At 38.3% G+C, this 25,000-nt stretch overlaps 1 protein-coding gene across 16 annotated transcripts in view; it reads right to left on the bottom strand.

The window, feature by feature from the left end:
• Positions 1-3,297: 3,297 nt before the first annotated feature.
• Positions 3,298-25,000, bottom strand: part of LOC135093873 (glutamine--fructose-6-phosphate aminotransferase [isomerizing] 2-like) — a 37,315-nt gene continuing 15,612 nt past the window's right edge. For 3 of the 16 annotated variants that reach the window (XM_063993473.1, XM_063993467.1, XM_063993468.1), the window contains 10 exons: positions 23,111-23,137; positions 15,861-15,878; positions 14,086-14,100; positions 12,150-12,307; positions 10,884-11,126; positions 9,639-9,868; positions 8,341-8,596; positions 7,708-7,821; positions 7,164-7,292; positions 3,298-5,707 (listed from right to left, as the gene is read on the bottom strand). In XM_063993473.1, the coding sequence (XP_063849543.1) occupies positions 5,462-5,707; positions 7,164-7,292; positions 7,708-7,821; positions 8,341-8,596; positions 9,639-9,868; positions 10,884-11,126; positions 12,150-12,307; positions 14,086-14,100; positions 15,861-15,878; positions 23,111-23,137 (1,436 nt within the window). In that variant the 3' untranslated portion in view covers positions 3,298-5,461. The remainder of the gene's footprint in view (positions 5,708-7,163; positions 7,293-7,707; positions 7,822-8,340; positions 8,597-9,638; positions 9,869-10,883; positions 11,127-12,149; positions 12,308-14,085; positions 14,101-15,860; positions 15,879-23,110; positions 23,138-25,000) is intronic. The other 13 variants (XM_063993480.1, XM_063993472.1, XM_063993481.1 and 10 more) reach the window with 6 other exon arrangements.

A 25,000-nucleotide genomic window follows, 5' to 3' on the forward strand; every position in this document is an offset into this window, starting at 1 on the left:
GGTCTTCTCTGATCACAATCTCATATATGTATCTTGTCCAATCTTTCCTCAGGATCCCCCCTAATTGGGGGTGCCTCTAGCATTTTGCCACTGCCAGTTGGGGGACCTGAGGAGGTATTTTGCTGATCTTCCTTCGACTGACTACTGCTTCCATATCAGAGACCCATCTCTGTGTGCCGAGTGCATAACAGAGGTGATAATGTCTGACATGGAGGCATACATTCCTCATTCTTTTTCTCGTCCTAAACCTTCCAAACCTTGGTTTAACACAGCCTGTTCTCACGCTGTATGTGATAGAGAGGTGGTCCACAAAAGGTACTTGAGCCTTCCATCACCAGAATCTCATGCAGTTTATATTTCTGCCCAAAACCATGCCAAGTCTGTCCTCCAGTTAGCCAAAAGCTCCTTCATTAATACAGTAAAATCCCTCTCATCCAGCATTCGAGTATCCGGCAGCTTCAAGTATCCGGCACATTTTTCCCCGAGCCTTAAAATCAATAAAAAATCGATGTGTACTCACAAAATTGATTAAAATTCCCGCGCGAGGCATACTTTGTCCCCTCGCCACCAGAGCGCACTGCTCCTCGCTACCCACGGCCCACTGCACTGTGTTTACTCAGTGACTCAGTCCCGCATGTGCAGTTTATTGCCTGACGCCTTCATCATGCCTAAAGTTGTAGAAAAGAGGAAGCCTGTTGTGCTTACACTTAAGCAGCTGATCAGATCAGCTGCTGATTAAGATCAGCTGATCTTTGTTATGGTAAGATGCGTGAGTGTAGGGTGGTGATTGTGGACATAATTTCAGTTTTATTCAAGTATCCGGCAATATTCAAGTATCCGGCATGTCGGTGGTCCTGTTTATGCCAGATAAGAGGGATTTTACTGTAGAAAGTTTCAAAATCTTTCAAGATCTAACTTCCCTTATGACCTCTGGCACCTAGCCAAAAACATCTCCAATAACTTTGCTTTTTCTTTCCCTCCTTTATTTCTTCTACTGCTGTTTTCATGCTAACTGCTCTTCTGATCTTGCTAACTGCATGCCTCCCCTCCTCCCACAGCCTCACTGCACAAGACTTTCTTCCTTCTCTCACCCCTATTCTGTCCACCTCTCTAATACAAGAGTTAACCAGTATTCTCAATCATTCATCCCTTTCTCTGGTAAACTCTGGAACTCCCTGCTGGCTTCTATATTTCCACCTTCCTATGACTTGATTTCCTTCAAGAGGGAGGTTTCAAGACACTTATTCTTGAATTTTTGACTACCACTTTGGACCCTTTTATGGGATTGGCATGTTAGTGAGCTTTTTTTTTTTTATTGGATTTTCGTTGCCCTTGGCCAATGTGCCTCTTACATAAAAAAAGAAAAAAAACAGATGGCACCACTGCTATTATATCTATCTCTAAAGCTGAACTCTTCACTCAAATCTTTGCTAAAAAACTCCACCTTGGACAGTTCAGGGCTAGTTCAGTTCCTCCCTCTCCTCCACCCTCGTGACTACTTCATGCTGCCTATTAAAATTCTTCGCAATGATGTTTTCCATGCCCTTACTGGCCTAAACCCTCGGAAAGCTTATGTACCTGATGGGATCCCACCTATTGTTCACCGAAACTGCACCTCCGTGCTTGCACCTTGCCTAGTCAAACTCTTTCAAGTCTGTCTGTTAACATCTATCTTTCCTTCTTGTTGGAAGTTTGCCTACATTCAGCCTGTTCCTAAAATAGGTGACCTTTCTAATCCTCCTAATCTGTTCTTTAATCTATTCTTTAATTTTCTGCCTATCTAAACTTTTTGAATCTATCCTCAACAGGAAGATTCATAAACATCTTTCACTTCACAACCTTCTATCCAATTGCCACAGTATATGGGTTCCATCAAGGCCACTCTATTGGTGATCTTCTGGCTTTCCTTACTGAGTCTTGATCATCCTGTTTTAGAGATTTTGGTGAAACTTTTGCTGTTGCCTTGGACATATCAAAAAGCTTTTTGATAGCCTGGCACAAAGCTTTGATTTCCAAACTACGCTTCTATAGCTTCTATCCTTCTCTCTGTAACTTCATCTCAAATTTTCTTTCTGACCATTCTATTGCTGCTGTGTTAGATGGTCTCTGTTTTCCTAAATCTATTAAGAGTGGTGTCCCTCAGGGTTCTGTCCTGCCACCCACTCTCTTCCTATTATTCATCAATGATATTCTTAACCAAACTTCTTGTCCTATCCACTCCTATGCTAATGATACCACCCTGCACTTTTCCACGTCTTTTCATAGACGTCCAACCCTTCAGGAAGTAAATAGTTCACACAGGGAAGCCACAGAGCACCTGACTTCTGATCTCTCTAAAATTTCTGATTGGGGCAGAGCAAACGTGATATTGTTCAATGCCTCAAAAACTCAATTCCTCCATCTCTTAACTCGACACAACCTTTCAGACAACTATCCCCTCTTCTTCAGCGACACTCAACTGTCGCGCCTTCTTCTACACTGAACATCCTCAGTCTGTCCTTTTCTTATAATCTAAACTGGAAACTTCACATTTCATCTCTAGCTAAAACAACTATGAAGTTAGGCATTCTGAGACATCACTGCCAGTTTTTCTGAAACCCCCAGCTGTACAGGGGCCTTATTCATCCATGTATGGAGTATGCTTTACAGGTCTGGGGCGGTTCCACTCATACCGCTCTTCTAGACAGGGTGGAATCAAGAGCTTTTCGTCTCATCAACTCCTCTCCTCTAATTGACTATTTCCAGCCTCTCATCGCCACAATGTTGCATCTCTTGCTATCTTCCACCACTATTTTCATGCCAACTGCTCTTCTGATCTTGCTAACTGCATGCCTCCCCCCCTCCCACGGCTTCACTGCATAAGACTTCTTTCTCTCACCTCTGTTCTGTCCACTTCTCTAATGCAGGTTAACCAGTATTCTCAATCATTCATCTCTTTCTCTGGTAAACTTTGGAACTCCCTGCCTGCTTCTTCATATGAATTAAACTTCTCCAAGAGGGAGGTTTTAAGACATTCTTCATTCTTTTACTACCACTTTGGACCCTATTCGGGTCTGGCATCTCAGCTTTTTTTTTTTTTCCCTGGCCAGTATACATAATAAAAGAAAAAAAATGTTGATAAATTAATCCACCAAGGATCAGGAGAGGTGGAAGGCTGAGTGGAAAAAAAGGCATGCACTGGCTCCATGACTGTAGCTGAGTCATCTTTAGCTCCTCTTTCTTCTTCAAACCATTTTTCACATCCTTGCAACCTCTGTCATTGCATATAACCAAGGGAAATAAACAATGAGACTAAAATTACCATGAAGTATGCCGGAATTTATTCAGCTCCCACTTATTACATATCCAACTTTAACAAAAGGCCTGATGAAGAGAAAAAAGGTTTGTGTAAGAAAATGACAAAACTCATTACTGATACAAGATTCAATTTGCACGAACGGAAGGAATGTCTCTTTTGCGGTCTCCTTATCTTTGTATTTTCCCACATCCACTAAGCATGTGCTATGAGCAGTAATGTTACAAAGCAGGAGTGAAAGAAGACACTGAGAAGCAGAGAGAATCAAGGTATGTAATAGCACTGTAATAGGAATACAATGTGGAGGGTATGCAGAGGTGGATGGGATGAAGAAGATTTTGCTTTGTAAGAAGAATGAAGATACAACAGCACTGGGAAGTAAATCATTTTGACCTGTGTAGCTACAACCTCAGCATTCCTAGTAAAAAGGAATGGAATGAAGCTAGAAAACTATACAGTTCCTAGAGATGGAAATAAAGGGAAAAAAGGATACAAGGGGATAATTATAGTAAAGAGAAGAATATAAATGCAAAACAGGTGAGAATACAGAAAAGTTTGAGCATAATAAACAAGTGAGTGATAAAAAGAAATAAAATAAAAAGTGATAAACACAATGGAAGGTGACCAAAGAATAAGAGGTGTAAAAATTCTGAAGGAAATTGAAAACATTAGAAAAAAAAACTTAGAGCAGGGAAAACTTACAGAGGAGTGACAAACAGGAATAAATCACTGTTCCCATCAAGCTTGACAGATATAAAGGGCCAACAGAGGAAAGTCTGCCACAAGAAAGAGGAGAGAAAAAAAAATTGCAAGTGAAACAAGGGAGCAAGAAATTACACTGTGGGCTTGTCAGCAATGATCAGTGTGTCATGAAGTGGACAGAGGCAACAGAGAGCATGGATCAGTAGACACTTCATGACTTGCCCAGGGAAGGTGTCAAGAAAGGTGCCTGAGTTTGGTAACAAGACAAAAAGGAAGGTAATTTTCAGATTCATGCCTGTCTCAGTGTGGCAGACAAAACCAGTCTTTTCTATTGAGTAAAGTCACATGTTTCACAATCATATATGTCATTACTGTTGCTAGTCATCTTTCTTACTTCACCTTGCTTACCTGCCACATTCCAGCTCCTCCCTGACTCTATTGAAGTTATAACTGCAACAGTAACAAAACACATACGACAAGGAAATATACAGTATTACCTGTCAGAAAAATACGGTTTGTTCTGCAAGACTGAGACCAATCAACTCCACAATAGTACCACAAGAAACGGAATCCAGGCACAGTTAAAAGCTGTCATGCATTAAACAAGGAATGTTGGTCTGTGTCATTCACATCTGACTTTGATTTGTGCAGAACCCTGGCATGGATCAAACACAGGTCGGGCAGGGTGGGGGGGAGGAGGGAACAGGTACTGCTGCTTCAAGTGGCTACTTAAGGACCTCCACACAAGGCTACATAAGGCTGAATGAACACACTAAAATATATCTTTAAAGGCAGTGTTCAGCATCTCCTTATCACCTGTCTGAATATAAGATCATTCAATTTCACAGCTGCAATCATCCTTTGTTTAAATTCAGAGCATTGTAAGAAAATTATTACCATGGATATAAGGGAAAAGAGAGCAGGAGGTTGATTTTATCTTTTCTAGGCTGATTAACCATTTAAGAGACTGTGGTACAAAAATAAGTGCCCAAAAGTTGTAGCAGTGAAAGGGTTAAGTACCATAATGTTCTACAAAACAGATTCCTGCCTGAGCTGATAGCAGCCATTTTGGATGTGTGGATGTCTGGCTTGGGATGCATCTTTCTAAGAGGTGATGACCTCATACACTATTCACTTCTGAAATACATTCCTTCTCACTCACCAACAAGACAGCAGCCAGAGATACAAAAAGCCTCAATAAACAGACCCCTGAATACACCAGTGCAACACATCCCATCCATGAATGATGTGTAAAATGCTCATCATCAACAAGTTGTCCCCAATGTGTCTTATAAAGTATATAAAATGTACAACAACACACTGACACTGGGAAATCCTGCTCCTCAAAACAGGGAGGAACAGCACACACACACACACACACACACACACACACACACACACACACACACACACACACACACACACACACACACACACACACATCCTCATTTGCTCTGTACTGCCTTACTCCACGGTTACAGACTTAGCAAGGTTGCGGGGACAGTCAACATTGCATCCCTTGAGAACAGCCACATGGTAGGAGAGCAGTTGGAGGGGGATGACTGTGAGGAGTCCCTGGAGGCAGTCGACAGTCTTGGGCACTTCCAGGACCTTTGAGGCATACTTCTGGGGCTCCTCATCCCCCTTGTTGCAGATAAGGATAGGTCTTCCCTCTCTGGCTGTTACTTGCTGCAGTGCATTCATACATTTCTGGTGGAGAAAGGAGAAGGAGGTGAGGGAGGTGTAATATTTTTGGCATAGAGAGGAAAGGAGGAAGACATGAGGTAAGTTACCATGCAAAATTTGTCATGAAAGCTTGGGTATATAAGGAATAAAATTAGATAAATGCAGGATCAATGCTGATTCCTGAAAATATGAAACCTGGGAAACATTTTAACATCTTATCTTGACTACTTGTAACAGGCTTTGGTGAAAATTACTAGGGTGAGATTTTTTAACAATAATTTGTAATAGGGTTTCTATATTGTTAATAAGAAAAGCAGCCTTGAAACTGAATAATTGCCTCTGTAGCCTTTGAAAAGTCATGGTGAAATAACAAAGTATTTAAAAAAGAACACCAGTCTTTCACATGATGTCAAGTTGATTTGTCTCTCCAGCCTGTCTAGCCATGCCATGCCACATCCTTGCCTCACTAGACTTCTCATTGGTAATTTTGTTTTTTCCTTTTGTAGATTATAAATATCGTGGTTATGAATTAAGTTGGACCCAAAAATCACCGTAGCTTGGTCAAACTTATATGCATGTTGCTGTGGTCAATAAAATTTTTTATCAATCTATCTTTCTATCCATATTCAAAAACAAGCAATAGAGCACAGATTCATTACACATTCAGCATGATACAAACTGACACCAAGGACAGATATACTGAAAACAGGCTACTAATGTTGGTATCCCTGCATGTGTCTGGTACAGCTGCACCTGCATGAATTAAGGGAGTGCCAATCATAAATGAAGTAATAAGACTTAAGCTGCCACAACAACACTTTGTGAAATACAGGCGAAATCTTAGTTGAACGTGCTTACCAATCATACTGAGATTACCGTGTTGCTTAATGTTAAAATCATAGAACCCCTTTGTAACGATACTTTTTTGAGTGGATATACATCATTAGAATGAAACCAGTGGGAAGACCAGTGTGAAGTGTGTAGAGGAGAATATTAGAAGGATGAACATCAAAGATGAGATCATCTATGGCCACAAGAAGCAGGAGAGGCTCAAGAGGCATCCCACAACATAAGAAATATAAGAACTTTAAATGAGATAGAGGGGGTCCTAGAGTTACAACAGACTTTTGTTCTTATACAACACCATAAACCAATTTTTGGCATATGTCACAGACAGCCTAAGTAAACACCTACAGCATGTCACTCATGCTAATGCTATAGTACTGTAAAGTCATAATCTAGGGCATAAAAACATAACTACTGTACTTGTGAAAAAAAAAAAAAAAACACATGGAGGACATACAGTAAATAAAAAATAAATAAATCAGTAACCAAAAAAAGAATCAGCAAAGGACAAGCATTGCCAGACTCATAACCACCAACTGGCAGAGGTCGAGACTGTCGTAAACCAAGGACTCCCTTAAAAGATGAGGAAGAAAAGGAGGATGACAATGGCTGACCAATCGGTGGAGGTACTCACCACAAACACATTGTCTCTGGTACAGATCATGATGATGGGCATTCCCTCATCCACCAAGGCAAGGGGACCGTGCTTCAGCTCCCCGGCCAGGATCCCCTCGCTGTGCATGTACGTAATCTCCTTGATTTTCTGCAGGTAGGAATTCTTTGTCTCAGTTTGGGCATCACAGGGAAATCACACAACCTACTTATTTCTGTGTCATGTTAAGCTGAAATAGGCTAGATCATATAACGTCACTTCACCTGGTCTTAAATGGTGACTTCTGGGTCAAATTAAGCTATGTGTTAGTATTAGAGAAAAAAGGAGCAAGAGGAGGAAAAAGAGAGCAACAGAAAATGGGAACCAAGAAAGTAAGGCAAAAAAGTGCAAAGATGAGATGAAGAAAAAACAAAGGAAAAGAGCAAAAGAAGAGAGCAAGAGATAAAACAAGAAAGAGAAAAGGGCAAGAAAGAAGAAAAGAGAGCAAGACAAGAAAAGAATATAAGACAAAAGAAAACAAAAAGATCAAGAAAAAAGAGGAAGAGAGGGGGAGGGTGGAACTCACCAAAGCTCCCTCAAGACAGGTGGCATAGTTGTACCCTCGTCCCAGCACCAGCAATGACTTCTTCTCAAACACACTTCTGCTGATCTCCTGAATCTTCGAGTCAAGGCTCAGTACCTGCAACAGCCAGAGAAGACCATGAAAACACCTTGAAAGCCCCAGTAACTTCCACCAGAGACTAGAATCATGAAAATACTATTGAAAACCTCAATAACTTCCACTATAGCCTATTAAACTATCACTAGAATAATAAAAATACTCTTGAAAATCCCAGTAACTTCCACTGCAGCCTGTTAAACTATCACTAAAATCATGAAAATACCTTAACACCAGTAATTTCAAAAATCATCAAAATACTCTTGAAAATCCCAGTAACTTCCACTGCAGCCCACTAAACTATCACTAGAATCATGAAAATTCCAATGAAAACTGCAGGAACTTCCACTACAGCCTCTTAAACTATCACTACAATCATGAAAATACTTTTGAAAACCCCACTAGCTTCCACTAAAGCCTGTTAAAAATAGTCTCGATGAGATGCTGAACTGTTTAATACTTCAGGACTAAGACACAATATTATCAGCAAGACTCAATCCAGTAAAAAGACAACACAGATACAAATGTACCAAGACTCACCTCTTTAATTTGGTCAGGGAGAACACGGAGGCCCTGGATAATCTCAGAGCGCCTTGGCTGGGATGAGATGCGATCCTCAGACATCATGAGAGCAAACATAACCAAGGAGATCATCTGGGAAGTGTATGCCTTGGTGGATGCTACACCAATCTCAGGCCCAGCATTGATGTGGACACCACAGTGACTCTCTCGGCAGATGGAAGAGCCGACTGTGTTAGTGATACCAACAATGAGGGCGCCACGTTGCTTGCAGTACCTGGGATGTGAGAGTGTGAGAATATGTTCAGTGGCTGCTCGTCTTCTTGTGTTTATGGAAGTCTCCATGTGAATTACCTTTTGTGTTCCTCAAAAAACTTGTTTCAAATAAAAACTTGTGTTTTTTTAAATTTAATACTTATTTTTCATGGTTTGTTTGGGTATGGCATTTCAGATTATGATTGTTAAAGATGAAGTCTGCATCTGTAAATCTGGATGAATAGTAGAAAATTCTGACTTGAAGCTTAGAAAACTTACTGCAAATCAAGTCTGCCTTGTATACTTATAAAGCCTGATTTCCTGTATAGTCCCCATAACCTAAACTATATCATTGCTACTAATGTATTCTCACTTATCTTATTAATGCATAAAGTTATGCCTAACATTGGTCTGTTTTTAAGTAGTTGTTTATTTATCTGCTTGAACATATGATTTGAAAACAAGGGCTCTCTTGTAAATACAAAAGAATCAGTTATCCCCTTTACAGTACAACTCCCACCCAGCATACTTGGGTCTTTCCTTCACTGCCCTAAATCTGTCTGTCACCTTGCATCTTCCTACATTATGTCTTCTTTGGAACATCATGGAGACATGAAAGGTTTGATCTAAAGATGGGACAAACTTAGTCTTGAGAGAATGTCATTAAAGAATGGAACCCTGGCAGAATATCCAAGATAATGTGAGTCCTACAGCTTCCCACCCAGGCTGAGGTAGTCCTCATGAGTGGATTTTAATTGGCCTTTACTGTCTTAGTACCACTACACAGTTCACAAGATTGTAGTGGAAAACAAGACAACCAGCACACCAGTACCTCCAATGACCACAGAACATGGATTTTGGCACCAATGGACTAAACAGCACATGAATTTTGGCAACACTGAACTGCTTTAAGCAGCTCATGGATTTTGGCACCAATGAACAAAGCAGCACATGGACTTTGACACCAATGAACTAAGTAACATAGATTTTGGTACCACTGAACTAAGCAACACATGAATTTGGGCACCACTGAACTAAGCAACACATTAATTTGAGCACAGCACCTCAGGGCTAGTAGAGTGTCGGCTGTCTCTCCAGACTGGGACACAAAGAAGCACACATCATCACGGAAAATGGGCGTGTTTCGGTCCAAGAAATCTGAGGCAAGATCCACCATGACTGGCAGCTCTGTTAGTTCCTCAAGCAGCTGGCGGGTGGCAATGGTGGAGTGGTAGGAGGTGCCACAGGCAATAAGCAGCAGGCGACGGCAGCGGCGAATCTCACTCAGGTGTTCCTATTGGGGTGAGGATCAGGTGAGTGTGTGTGTGTGTGTGAGAGAGAGAGAGTTTATGGTGAATGAAAAGGCAAGACAACAACTGGAGGAGACTTATACATGGTGCCAAACCCTAACTCTAGGGAAATGATAAAAGAAGAAGAGGTGAGACAAGAAATGCTCTGTTGACTGTCACACCTCACCTCTCTCTCTCTCTCTCACACACAAACACACACACACTTAATGAATGATCTGGTAGGAACTGACAAAAAAAGATAAATTACTGCAGGGTCAAAGAGAGGCTACATACTTTAGAAACCATAAGGAAAGTTGAGAAAGGGGAGACATATGAATGACAAGAAAAATAGTTATCTCTACACAAAATATTATCTGGGATGGACAAAAAAAAAAGTGACAGAGAAAGAGTGTACATCAACTATTGAGCAAAAATAGATGTGGAAACGTTCTAGAACCATAAGCATGTAGATCAGTACCTGTATGTTACGAGAGTAAACACACACACAAAAAAAAATAATAATAATAAAATAAAATGAATAAATAATAATAATAATAATAATAATAATAATAATAATAATAAAATAAAAAAAAATGTCTCGAAAAGATGAAGAAAATGCAAAGAACAGCTACAAAATGGGCTCCAGACTTCAAAGATCTTGCCTATGAAGAAAGGCTTGGCAAACTACAGGAGAAATGAAAGTGAGGTGACATGATCATGATGTATAAGTGTGTAGAAGGAAAAGAAAAGACTGATATCACAGATTTTGTGGTGCCGCAGTAATCTACACCAAGTGGACACACTAAGAAATTGTACAAAAAAGAGAAAAGGGAGATGAGAGGAAATAGTTTTCCTGACAGAGCAATAAGCCAATGGAATGCAAAGGCTGACAAAGTTGTGTGCAAGGAGCATTCAGAGCTTTAAATATAAATATGACAAATTAACTTTGAAAGACAGGACATTATGACCTTGACTCAATCCTGTATAAATAGGTAAGAACAATTAGGAAAGAATACCCACCTTGATGCCTCCCAAAACCACAGTCTCGTTGTCAAAGTTGATGCGGCCTCTCATGGTGTTTACGACAGACTCTGGCTGCTCAAAAATCTCTTTCTGCATGAAAGAGGAAAAGTTGCCCTTCATGATCTGCTGAATCTCCATCTTGAGGGTGGTAATCTCTCGGGCGTGTGAGTCCTCCAGGCTTCTCTTCAGGCGGTGGATCTTCAGGATGCCCTCGCTGTCCACACTAGCCACATCGTCATCCTGGTGAAGCATATCAGGGTAGCATACTTTCTTCCTCTATTCTTTTTATTTTCTCTCTCCAGTATTCTCAATTATTCATCCCTTTTCTGGTAAACTCTGAACTCTCTTCCTTCTTCAGTATTTCCTTCTTCCTATTACTTAAATTCTTTTGAAGGGGGAAGTTTCAAGGCACTTATCCTCCAGTTTTGGATGATCCTTTTTGACCACTCTTAAGGGACTTGTGCTCTCAGTGGGCCTTTTTTTCACACTTTTTGTTGCCCTTAGCTAAAGACTTTCTTACATAAAGAAAAATAAAAGAAGATACAGCACACATCTAAATCCTCCCACCTTTCACCTTTCAAATGTCCTTCATATTCTTAAAACATTTCAGCATCTTATCCCGATTATTTCAAGCAGGCTCTAGTGGATATTGATGGAATCTTTAAGTGTTTTTATGATTCTAGTGGAAATTTAAATGAGATTCTAAATCATCAATAAAAAAAAATACAAGAGTATATGAAAAATCCTGCATCTGTGCTGTTTCAAAACAGTCCTTATGAGAGTTCAAAGTGTCTCACAATACAGGCCAGAGAAACACAGAGAGTGATCTGAAGGTGGGATCATTTTACACTTCAGAGGTGCCCCAGCTGAGGATTGAACCCTAAATGTGCCTTACATGTCACCATCACAGTTATCTTTAGATTACAAGATAATTTTTTCGGAACCTTTGTACCTCCAATCACATGTGCACATATGCACTACCAGAAGAAATGGTGTGTGACACGAATTCATAGAAAAAATATGTCCTAAAAAAAAAAATGAAAGCAAAACAAGCCTGACTCAATGGTGGGAAAACACAAATAGTCAAATAAACAATGGGCAAGATATCATACAAGGAAGGAATGTAATACATCAGTTAAAGAAAGGACTGGATAAATAGAGAAAAAACATGGGCAACACCCTACCAATGTAATTCCATAACACACACACACACACACACACACACACACACACACACACACACACACAAGCTGACAGACTCACCAGAAGATAAAGAACCCTGTTTGTGTGCTCAATGATAGCTGATGCATCTGACGCAAAGAAGTACTCCACCTCTCTGTCGTCTCCAAGGGGCAGAAACTCTGCAGTTGACTCAGTTCGGGCAAGGCCATGCGGCAATTCATACACATGGGAGCGGTGATCTGGTGGGGACAATGTGGCATGAAAGGGGGCACCTTGGGTATTGTGGTGTTGATGTGGATGTGTGGTGGTGTGATGTTGATGTGTTGTGAGGAGGTGTGGTTTTGTGGTGTTCATGTGTTGTGTTGATATGTTGTGGTGTTGTGATGTTATAATGTGGTGTTGCTGTGTTATGGTGTTGATGTGTTGTGGGGTGTGATAATGGTGATGTGGTGTTGACATGTATGTGCCCTTCCATGTTGCCTGATGTTGTTGTTGTTTTGCTTCATTTACTGTTTCTTACTAGACTGTAGTATAATGTATAATTTGGTTAGTGTATATCATCCCTAACTTACTATAATTGAAAGTTATGTACTGTCAGTACTACTACTAGTACTAGTACTACTACTACTACTACTGCTGCTGCTGCTGCTGCTGCTGCTGCAGCTGCAGCTGCAGCTGCTGCTACTGTTGCTGTTGCTACTTATGCATGTGCATATTATTATCACAACTGCTGCTGCTATAGCATTACCACTAATACTGTGCTGCTATTAGTACTGCTACTACTACTACTACTACTACTGCTACTACTACTACTACTAGTAACACTATTACTACTACTATTAGAGCTACTAATACTGCCATTGTGCATTTAACACCTATAACTTAGTCCCATTTCCAGCAGTACTCTGTTCAGATTGCAACCACATGCCAGTACTATAATATCTGCAACAAATACACACATGTAAGCACTCCTTACTTAATCAGTCTTCACCTTTGCCAGGAGTGAATACGGAAGGTTATTTTATTTTATTTTATTTATCTTTTTATTTTTTACTTATTTATTTATTTATTTTCACGTAAGAGGGGCATTGGCCAAGGGCAACAAAAAGAGAGAGAAAAAAAGACCTACTGAGGTGCCAGTCCCAAAAGAGATGTCAAAGGGATCAGCCAAATTTGGAGGATAAGTGTCTTAAAAGCTTGTACCCTTAAATATGGTGTTCTTTCTCTCATGAAGACTTCTCAAAGGACACACTGATTATTACCTAGTTATGTTCTCATAGGTGTTTTTTTTTTCTTTCTACTGACGCTACAGAATCTTTGTACAATTATCACTAGAATCATGAACACACTCTAGAGAACCTAATAACTTCCACTTGAGGTTGCTGAATGCAGATGAGATGACAGTCTAATTCCATATTGCCATTTTAGATTGGGATGAATGGTGTATGGTGGACACACACACACACACACACACACACACACACACACACACACACACACACACACACACACACACACAGAAATAAGAATGTGGCTATATACACATCTGATTTCACTGTTGTTTCTGTCAATTATTGTTGTCTGTACATGAATCCTATGTCATGAACAATTATGTATCATTTTAAAGATGTCATTTGTAAAAGAAGCAACAACAACAATAACAATAATAATAATAATTATATATATATATATATATATATATATATATATATATATATATATATATATATATATATATATATATATATATATATATATATATATATATATATATATATATATATAATTTTGAAATAAAGCCATTTCAGAAAAGACAAAAATATAAATCTAAGCACAAGATGAAAAAAAAATGCTTACAACTAACATGAGAGAGAGAGAGAGAGAGAGAGAGAGAGAGAGAGAGAGAGAGAGAGAGAGAGAGAGAGAGAGAGAGAGAGAGAGAGAGAGAGAGAGAGAGAGAGAGAGAGAGAGAGAGAAATGAGCAGACAGAAAGAAATGAGCAGACAGACAAACTTACCTGCTGAGCCTTCTGCTGAGGGGTATAGAAGGGTGGGTGAGGGTGGGGGGTGGGGGCATGCAGCATCAGGCAGGAGCAAGACCAACCAAAAATGCAAATGGAAAGACGAGCAAGAATATCAGCTACCTGCAGACTGCCAGACTTCTAACACTGTCTACTCACTCTCTCTACACTAAGAATATCACACAAGCCTTGTCCACACTTCAGGCAGTGTTCTCAAACATTCCACTGTCTTGTCTCAGTTACTTTCAACAGTCTGTAGTGGAGCTCTTGAAAATCCAAATAACTTCCACTAGTATGTTAACCTATCACTAGAATCATAAAAACACTCCTAAAAACCCCAATACCTACCACTAGTCTGTTAAACTATCACTAGAATCATGAAAACACTCCTAAAAACCCCAATATCTACCACTAGTCTGTTAAAAACTATCACTAGAATCACAAAAACACCTTTGAAAATCCTAATTACTTCAATTACAGTCTCTTAAACAATCACTAGAATCATGAAGACTTAAAAATAAATAACTTCCACTAGAGCCTGTTGCACTATCACTAGAACCATAAAAACTCTTGGAAACTCCAGTAACTTTTACAAGAGACTGTTAAAGCCAGTCACCATAAGACAGTGAAGCACTTGAAAATGCAGATTCTGATGTGAACACTCAAGAGTGCATTTATTACTGTGAGATACACTGACATTCCACTTGTGATGACCTATTGCAGTGCTATGGTAAAAGTGGACAAGGCTTATTTTGATATATATATATATATATATATATATATATATATATATATATATATATATATATATATATATATATATATATATATATATATATATATATATATATATAAGATATATATAAGATATAGGCTGCTATATTTAGTGAGTTACAGAATTATTAGTCCTGCCACATGCCAAAATAAATAGATAGATAAATGTTCATGCTACCCTTTCCAGAACACCTAAATTGTTACTTCTATTAAATGCAATTGGCCTATGGAAGAAAACACAGAAATAATAGTTATGAACTAATCTCAGTCAAAGTTCATGTAGGTTTCCTCATGCAGTTAAGAGATGAAGGAACTTTAGTACAGTATATCCATTACTGACTCAAGACAATATATAGTAGTTTGGCTGTACTGTGAAATGTTGAATAACTGTGAACTAAGGTTAACTGCTGTCAGTGGAACAAGTGATTCTTCAGCAAGGAATTCAGGGCAAAGTGACATGGGGTAAATAAAATTTTATGAATTTTATGAATAAATAAATTTTATGAATAAAATTTTTATGACTGACAGATTTTGAAATATTTACCTACATAGAACAAATTCATTATTATTATTCATTACTATATTTTTTGTCATACTTCAAGCACAGGATAATAAATAATAATGATAAAAGTTAAGAGGAGAATAGTGCAAGTATTAATAAAAAATGTAATAACAATAATATAATGATAAAAAATATAATAATAATAATAATAATAATAATAATAATAATAATAATAATAATAATAATAATGATAATGATGATAAATACTACCATGGTTTCATTTACACAAAAAAAATTATTAATCCTTCCATTTTTGAAAAGTGGCCAGTATTCAAAAATCAATAAACAAAGAGAACGAAATAAAACAAAAAACTATGCAAACAAATTTCATAAACAAAAACAATATATGGTGTCTACAAAATTAATTAATTACTTTACATTTTTTTTCACTGTTATTTGTGACTGAGAATGAGAGAAAAAAAGACATCAGCATTACCTTCCTTGGGGGGGAGGCCTGGGTGTGGAGGATGGTGGAGAGAGTAGGAGGAGTAGGAGGAGGAAGAAGAGGGGGAGGACGAGGAGGAGAAGGAGGAAGAGAGAAACATAAGAGATTATTACAAAGAAAAAAAAACATGGATGTAGTGTGGGTCTTAAGGTGACACCACACACACACACACACACACACACACACACACACACACACACACACACACACACACACACACACACACACACACACACAAGAAAAATGAGCAGTATACATGAGTGATACATGCAAAGAAAAGAAAAATCTATTTACAAACAAAACAGAGTTAAATATAAACATAATGCCACATGCACTGCAAAAGAAAAAAGACAAAAAAAAGACTTAACTAGCAAAGACTAATATATATATATATATATATATATATATATATATATATATATATATATATATATATATATATATATATATATATATATATATATATATATATATATATATATATATATATATATATATATTACAGTGGAACCTCGATTACCAAGCGTTTCCCTTTCCGAATAACTCGGTTTTTGAAAAAAAAAACTTATAACTGCTTCAGTTGCCATACTATAATTTAAATTTTGAACAAAGTTACTTTATTTCAAATACTACAAGACATAGCAAAAGCTGCCATTTATTACTAATTTGTAGTTTCTATAAATATTTCCTTTGTTTTTATATATTTGGAGGAGAGACACAGAAGGTAAGACAGTAATTCAATCTTTAAAATATGTTAAATGTGATCCCATTGAAGAAGCTGAAGAACCTCGATGTAAATAAACAAGGTTCAGCACTTAGGAGTAATCCCAAGCCACTTGTGGCTTTTTCTATGACCCACAATTCCATCACTACTGCACAACTACATTTTCCCATTAGCTTTTCCCAGCAGCAAGATGTCTAAGTGTTATGATCACCTTCATTTTGGTGGTGAGTGGGTTGCTCCTCTCTGTGTCATTCTGTAAGGCTTCCCTCACTTGTTCAATGACAAAGAGAATGCCTGCATGGTCTAAACAATATCTTTTGATGAGTTCTGTTTCACTAAATTCATTCAATACAACCTTTCTGGATAAAAAATTTCTAAGCTGGGGATGTTGTGGAGAGGCCATCTTAGCAGTGGGAACATCAGTCATTACCTGGTAATACAAGGTGGATGGCTGTCTGAGAACAGATGAATCTATTTTACATTGATTCCTATGGGGAAAATAATTTTGGTTTTCAAACATTTCAGATTTCAAACACCATTCAGGAACGAATTAAATTCGAAAACCAAGGTTCCACTCTATATATATATATATATATATATATATATATATATATATATATATATATATATATATATATATATATATATATATATATATATATATATATATATATATATATCAAACTCAAGTACCAAGATAATTATGAGTGAAAACTTTACAAAGAAGGATGCTCCAAGTGGGTACATAACAATAAAGGTATTTACAGTTAGATTACAGTTATGATACAAGTAATGACATCTTTCACACACAAGACAGTCTCACTGCCACCCTCAGCCTCCTTGTTGTGCTGCCAATGCCTTGCTGACATGCCACGTTAAAGTTCATATTCTTAAACACCTTGTTATCTCAACAGGACTGTTTTCAAAAGCTACAAGATGATTAGTGAGGTTCTCATGACTGCTTTTACACTGATGATACAGATTCCTTGTTACACCATCACTACAATCATGAAAACACTATTGAAAACTGTACTAACTTCCACTAGAGCCAGTTAAACTTTCATTAGAATCACAAAAAACATCCTTAAAAATGGCAGTAACTTCCATTAGAGCCTGTTAAACAGTCATCAGAATCATAAAAACATCCTTGAAAATCCCAGTAACTTCCAATAGAGCCTGTTAAATTATCATCACAATCATAAAAACATACTTGAAAACCCCAATAACTTCCACTAGAGCCTGTTTTAAGTAATTGGGACAAGATGCAAAAATGTTTAAGAATGTGAAACAAAGATTGACAGTTATCATTGCTTAAGACAAATAGAGCAACACAAGGCTGAGGGCAACGCAAATGAGCAAAGAACCATACAACCTTTACCTTCCAAGTCTAGTGGAGGATCGGCAGGGTGTGGGAGTTCAGGCAGGGATGGAGAGGATCAAGAAAACAAGAGGTAAGTCAAGGTTCTGGTAAGGCTGAGATCACTAGCTGAGTCACCCCTCTGTAACCTTGTCATGGCATTCAACTAAGTTATTCATGCATGTCTGTGAGCTTGCTGTGAGTCTGACACAACCTCAGTAGTGACCTGCAGTGAAGAAGCTTCTCTTCCTGCCACTTGGCTTCAGTGAGCCTCAGGAACTTTTGTGATGCCCTAAATTTGCATTCTGAAACACTGTTCTTTCATCAGGACTGTTTTCAAAGGCCACAGAGATGATTAGTCACCTTCTTGTGGATGTTTTCCCTACTATCACTAGAATCAAGAAAATACTCTTGAAAATTCCAATAATTTCATCAAAAATTGGGATAAGATGACAAAATAATTACAAATCCAGTCCACAGAAATGCTTAGAAATTTTTCTGAAGGCAGGGTAAATTTAGCCACAAGAGCTGCCCAGGCTGGGATGGATACTGACCGGGAGGGCAAAGTACAGAAGCTAAGGCATCAGGATCAAATAGTCATCAGTTCCCAAGATGATTTTTGGAGTCTGCAAACCAATGATCAGAAGCTGAGTAACCTGCACTCATTTCCAGTGTGTTTAGCATTTTCCTTCAACCCCAAGTGCTCTGATTTGCTAAGAGTTTATCTGCAGATCAAAATATTTAAGGCTGAGAGGAAACACTGATGATGTTGAAACACACTTTTGACAGTGGCTATTGCTCCAGTCACTGTAAGATATTACTGCAAGCTCTGTATATCTTATTCCTTTGCTTGGCACGAGATACTAAAGACATCATTGCAAACAGAGAGGCTGCAAGAAGGGGAGACTAAGGGAGTGACATCAGCAAGGTGTGGAGCCACCAAGGGCCAGCTGGCAAGTAGTACAAGCTCTATTAAGATAAATATATTAGTCACAAACTCCTTATATTAATGAAATCTTCTCATCCATGAATCCTTAAGAACAAATGGTTTAGCCTTACTTCAGAAACAAGCACAAATAGCTGATCAACTGACAGATTCACATAAAGACAAATGACTTACCCTTATTGGGTTAAAGGCTCTGTTGAATGTTATGACAATTAGTAGTAAAGGAAGACATGGAGGAACACAAGGCATCTCATGGAATCACCAACACAAACATGCAAAAATGTTATACAAGGGAGAACATACACACACACGCACACTCACACACACACACACACACACACACACACACACACACACACACACACACACACACGCACACATTCCCACAAGAAAAAATTTCCCAACATTAGGCTAGTTTAGAAAATGATTACTGTTAGTGATGGCATGTGGAAGAATGAATTGCACTATATCACATAATCATAACCCTCACAAACAAACTACCTGTGTCATTTTTTAACAGTTTCTGGATATGCACCAATCAATATATTTGTTTTTGTCCTGTCCAAGTTGTGAGTGATCTATAATTCACTTTAATTTTGCTTTTGTACAGAAATTCAGAAAATAAGACAGTTTTCAATCCTCATTCCCAAAACATAGATAAAAAATTGACAAGCAGTTTTGTGTGAAGGTACTGATATACAGATAGTTATATAGTGGCACACTCTAACATGGCAAGACAAGTAAAGTTCTGTTAATCTGCATACAAGCATGGTCAAATCTGAGTAACCTTCTATATTCACTTCCACTGACTCTTTTCCCTTTCTGTCAATCTCAAGTGTTCTGCTTTGTCTCAGTAGTATGGTGGACCATAAGACTATCCCTTTCTACCAGGAGACAACAAGGCTAAGAGTGCATAAGATGTGTATTTACCAAGTTGTATTTTACAGGGTACAAGCCAAAGATAATTTTGACCTGTCTCCATAACCATATTTATCCAGTTTCTCTTTAAACATATGTACACTGTTTGCCACAACCACCTCTACCTTCAAATCATTCCAGATTTCAATGGTTTGATATGGGAAGCTGCATTTCTTGATGTTGCTCGAACATCCACTCTTCTTTATTCTCTTCCCATGCCCCCTCATCCATCTCTCTCCCTCCTCCATCTGTGTGTGTGTGTGTGTGTGTGTGTGTGTGTGTGTGTGTGTGTGTGTGTGTGTGTGTGTGTGTGTGTGTGTGTGTGTGTGTGTGTGTGTGCGCATGGTGTTTTGTATGGGCCACCCCATGTGAGACTGCCAGCCTGGTATTAAGGCCTGTATTCTGAAACACTTCTAGCTGCACCTCTAACTACATTCAAAAGAGAGTTGAAGTTACAAGGGTTTTTAAGGATGTTTTTACAGTTCTAGAGACAGATTAACAAAATTTCTACATTATTAACAAGGGAAACACTTGAGAACCTGGATAATCATCTTTGTGACCTTTGGAAATAGTTGTGGTGAGAGCAAAGCATTTCTGAACATGGGCTATAGATAGATAGTCAATCTCAAGTACTCTGGTCTGCTGACAGTCTCCTTACAAAACATGGCAACAAGTAAAGCCTTAGAAGATCCAAGGAATTATTGATAGAAGTGAGCAGTGTACAGTCCTGCCCTGGCCTGGGGCTTCATGGAAACATTGACAGACTAACCTGAAGGCCAAGGGACAGACTAGCAGTGAGAAGCTTCTACCGGGGATCAAACCTCTGTCAGCACAATCATGGAAGCACAAACCTGACACCTTACCAAGCAGGCCAAGATGATCACCAAGGCACCAATGGTTTTTGGTTGGGTCATTGCACTAGGTTGCCTCTGTCAATTGGGTATTTACGTATTCAATATATCTGTGTTTCTGCTGTTTTAGTTGTGTTGGCTTCTGTAATACTCTTGTTTCTTTAGGTTTGGTATAGCTTCCCCCTAAGAGGATCTGAATTTTTACTGTGTGTTTATACAAAAAGAATTTAAAATAGGTGGAAAAGTATGGTAAGTAGGTCATATCATCAAATCTATTTGATTTGTCTTCTCACTAATGTTATTCGACTCCTGATCTTGACCTGAACCAAATTTGCAATCCCAAAGATGTCAAGCAAAGAGTCATCATTTTGTTACACCTTCCTGGCCCATGCAATGTTCAGACACCCACAATCCCCACACTCCAGCACCACAGCCTCAACGCTCTTACAAAACCAGCATGCCCTAAAACAATCTTGCACTGCACCTCCACTACTTTCAAAAGGCTCTAGTTGAAGTTACACAGGTTTTTAAGGAGAAACTCTCTTAAGAACCCAAGTAATTATCTTTGTGGCCTTTGAAAACAGTCGTGGTGAGAGAGCAAAGTGTTTCTGAATCAGACCTTAGCGACACAGCAGTATTACCTACACTATTCAGCTTCTGACAGCCTCACACAGCATTCTCCTCCCAAAGCAAAATTCAGTTAATCAAAATCAAATAATATACAGAGTAAAGTAAGTATTAGTCCACAAAGGAGATAATTCAATAAAGAAAGATAAAGTTTGAGACTGAAGATACTCCTACACACATACATACACAAAAAAAATGGTGCGAAAAGAAGGGGATGGGTAATTATACTAAAAAATAAAGTGGAGAGAGAGAGAGAGAGAGAGAGAGAGAGAGAGAGAGAGAGAGAGAGAGAGAGAGAGAGAGAGAGAGAGAGAGAGAGAGAGAGAGAGAGAGAGAGAGAGAGAGAGAGAGAGAGAGAGAGAGAGAGAGAGAGAGAGAGAGAGAGATTACAAAAATAAAACACGATCTCGCTTGAAGACTAAGCTGATGACAATTTCACATATCTAATTTTTTTTACCACAAACTTGCTTTTGTCACCATTTTGGCTTCTCATCAGTACTAATTTCCACAGGCTCCAGATATTATCATAAAGGTTTTCATGGGTATTTTTCCTATTGGTGGTAAAGGAGCCTTGTATTAAACTATCACTAGAGTTATGAAAACACCCTTGAAAACCACAACAACTAATGTTAGAGCCCCTTAAACCATCACTTGAATTATGAGAAATCCCCCTAGAAACCCCAATAATTTCCACTATAACTAGATTCATGAAAAATACACTTGAAAGTACCCAATAACTTCCATAAAAGTTTGTTGAACTATCACTAGAATTATGAAAGACACCCTTGAAAAACCCTAATAACTCACTATAGCCTGTTAAACTACCACTAGAATCATGAAAATACCCTTAAAACCCACAGTCATTTCCAGTGAATCTTGTTAAAGTTATCATTACAATCACCATAATCATGAAAGACATCCTTGAAAGCACCAGTAACTTACACTAGAGCCAGTTAAAAGGAATGGAGACAAGATGCTGAAATGCTGAAGAATATGAAATAAGAATATGAAAGATAGTGCAAGGTGGGTTAGTGGGACCCCTGCCTGTAGAAACAAAACCGACAGCCACCAAGCATGTCCCCACCCTGCGAGTTAATGGTTAATCATAAAAGTAGAGAGAAAGAGGAAGGTGAGGATAGTGTAAGAGGAAACACAAATCAAAGGTTGTTTCAAAGACGAGTCATTTTTGCTAGAGTAACAATATTCTAGACATACATGATTTTGAAACAAATCTATGGAGTTGTTTAACCAATTTGTGAAATTTTTAAGTTTAATTAGATATGGGAGTTTTCCAGGTAATATCTAGAGTTGTAGACCAAATTAAGTTTTTTTTTAGGCAAATTAATCTTTTTTTTCAGCTGATGATTTTTTTCTTCTTTTTTCAGAAGGAAGAGAAGGAGGAGGAGGAGAAACATTACTGGTGAATAAAATAAGTTTACATGTAGCATAAGATGGAGAGAGAGAAAGATAAAGAGTGAGAAGGAGAAGCAAGCATGAATGAGAATAAAGCAAATCAGTATAAACACAAAATAAATAACTGAGAGAGAGAGAGAGAGAGAGAGAGAGAGAGAGAGAGAGAGAGAGAGAGAGAGAGAGAGAGAGAGAGAGAGAGAGAGAGAGAAACAAAAGACAACATAGAAACACAGTAAAGGAACAAAATATAACAGACTGAAGAAAACAATAAATCAATAAAGATCAAGAAAAAAATCATGAAAAGGAAAAGTAAATGGAAGAAAAGAACAAAAAGAAAGAAAAAAAATTGGAGGGGAATAGAGAAAAATATGAGGGAGAGGAAGAGGAAGAGAATAATTCAGATACCTTGTAAGTCAACTTTCTCAGGGCAATCTGCAAACCGATGGGAAGGGATGGGACGGGGGGACGCAGCGGCCAGTCAAGGGGCGGGGACGGGATGGGGAAGGAAGAGGCAGTGTTAATAAGAATACACAACATCTACAGGGTGACCCAAAAGTCTGGACACATCAATAACATCACTAATTTCTGCTTTTTCTTTCTCTTTGTCTGTTTGCAAGTGTCAGGTGGACAAATCCTGCAAAATTTAACTCTTTCAAGAGGGAGTTTTCAAGACACTTATCCTCCAATTTTGATGATCCTTAATGGCCTCTCTTTAGGGAATGGCACTTTCAGTGATCCTTTTTTTTATGCTTTTCGTTGCCCTTGGCCAATTCCACTCTTACATAAAAAATGCATTAAACGTTGCATCATTAACTGCAGACAACTTACTGAAGACATTGCTGAACAAAAATTATTAGATATATACAAATTACACATGTCTGGACTTTTTTGGGGTTCACCCTCTACATGTACACTCGTGGTCAGAAGTCACTCAATACACTGCACTCTCTTCCACTGCTTAAATGTTCTCTCCTCAAATATCAACCCTCTGATCTGCTGACAAACTCCTTGACAACTGGATGACTGACATATTCCTAGCAGATCAGAAGACTTAGCCCTGTATTCTGACAAGCAGTGTTCTCTCCCTAGGATTGCTTTAAAAGGCCTCAGGGAAAATTAGTTTAAGTTATTAAGGGTATTTTCTTCTCTTTCTCTTTAATGGTACATGATCCTTCATAAACTATCACTACAGTCATGAAAATATCCTTAAAAACCTATTAATCTCCATTAGAGTCTCTTAAACTATCACTGGAATAATGAAAACACCCTTGAAAATCCCAAAAACTTTTTACTGGAGCCTTTTAAACTATCACTAAGATCATGAAAACATTCTTGAAAACTCTAATGAAGCTCGTTATGCTATCACTAGAATCATAAAAACACCCTTCAAAATCCAGTGACTTTAACTTGAGCCAGTTAAACTATCAGCAAAATCATAGAAATACCCTTGAAAACCCCACTAACTTTAACTAGAGCCTATTAAACTATCACTAGAATTATGAAAATATCCTTGAAAACCCCAGTAACATTAACTTGAGAATGTTAAACTATCACAGGAATCATAAAAACACCCTTAAAAACCCCAACAACTTCCACTGAAGCCTGTTAAAAGTAACCCATATCAGGAACCAAGATGTTTATTGACTTCAGGGTTGAGGGAAATATAACAATGGAAGTAAGTGTAGCAGGTTACTTGACTTGTGACCACAACTGTGCTAATGGGACACTGTAAGAGGAGGATGCAGCTCTCACCCGACTAATAAATGCTACTAAAAAGGAGAGAAAAAAAAGGGGGGGGAGAAGGAGCACAATAAGGAAAAATAAAATGGTCAAAAGGACATATTGTGAAACTCATAACATAAGGTGTCCTAGGAAATGAAAGACATTGATGGGGATTGATGGGGCATTGATGGGGTATTGATGGGTTACTTGGGAAACTTGGGAAATGAGATGATATTGACAGAACACTGATGGGGGCATCGATGGAACAATGATGGAACACTGGGAAGGGTGGGGCATTACACAAGGAAAAATAACAAAACTGAAAGGACAAAATGTTATGTAAACTGGAAATGGGATAAGAAAAATAAAACAAATAGTTAAACAGAATGAGGAAGGAAGATACACAGAACATGATGTGAAGTATTCAAGTGGTTTGGAGGGCAGAACAATCCATGCTGCTTAAGAAATAAATACATAAATAAAAGAGATAACACTGATAATAATACAAGGCTTAAAAGAAAAACAAATATGAGGAAATGGGGGACGTCAGATCACTAGTTGCCATTTAAACTT

This window comes from Scylla paramamosain, chromosome 44 (assembly GCF_035594125.1).
Source record: "Scylla paramamosain isolate STU-SP2022 chromosome 44, ASM3559412v1, whole genome shotgun sequence".
Classification (NCBI taxonomy): domain Eukaryota; kingdom Metazoa; phylum Arthropoda; class Malacostraca; order Decapoda; family Portunidae; genus Scylla; species Scylla paramamosain.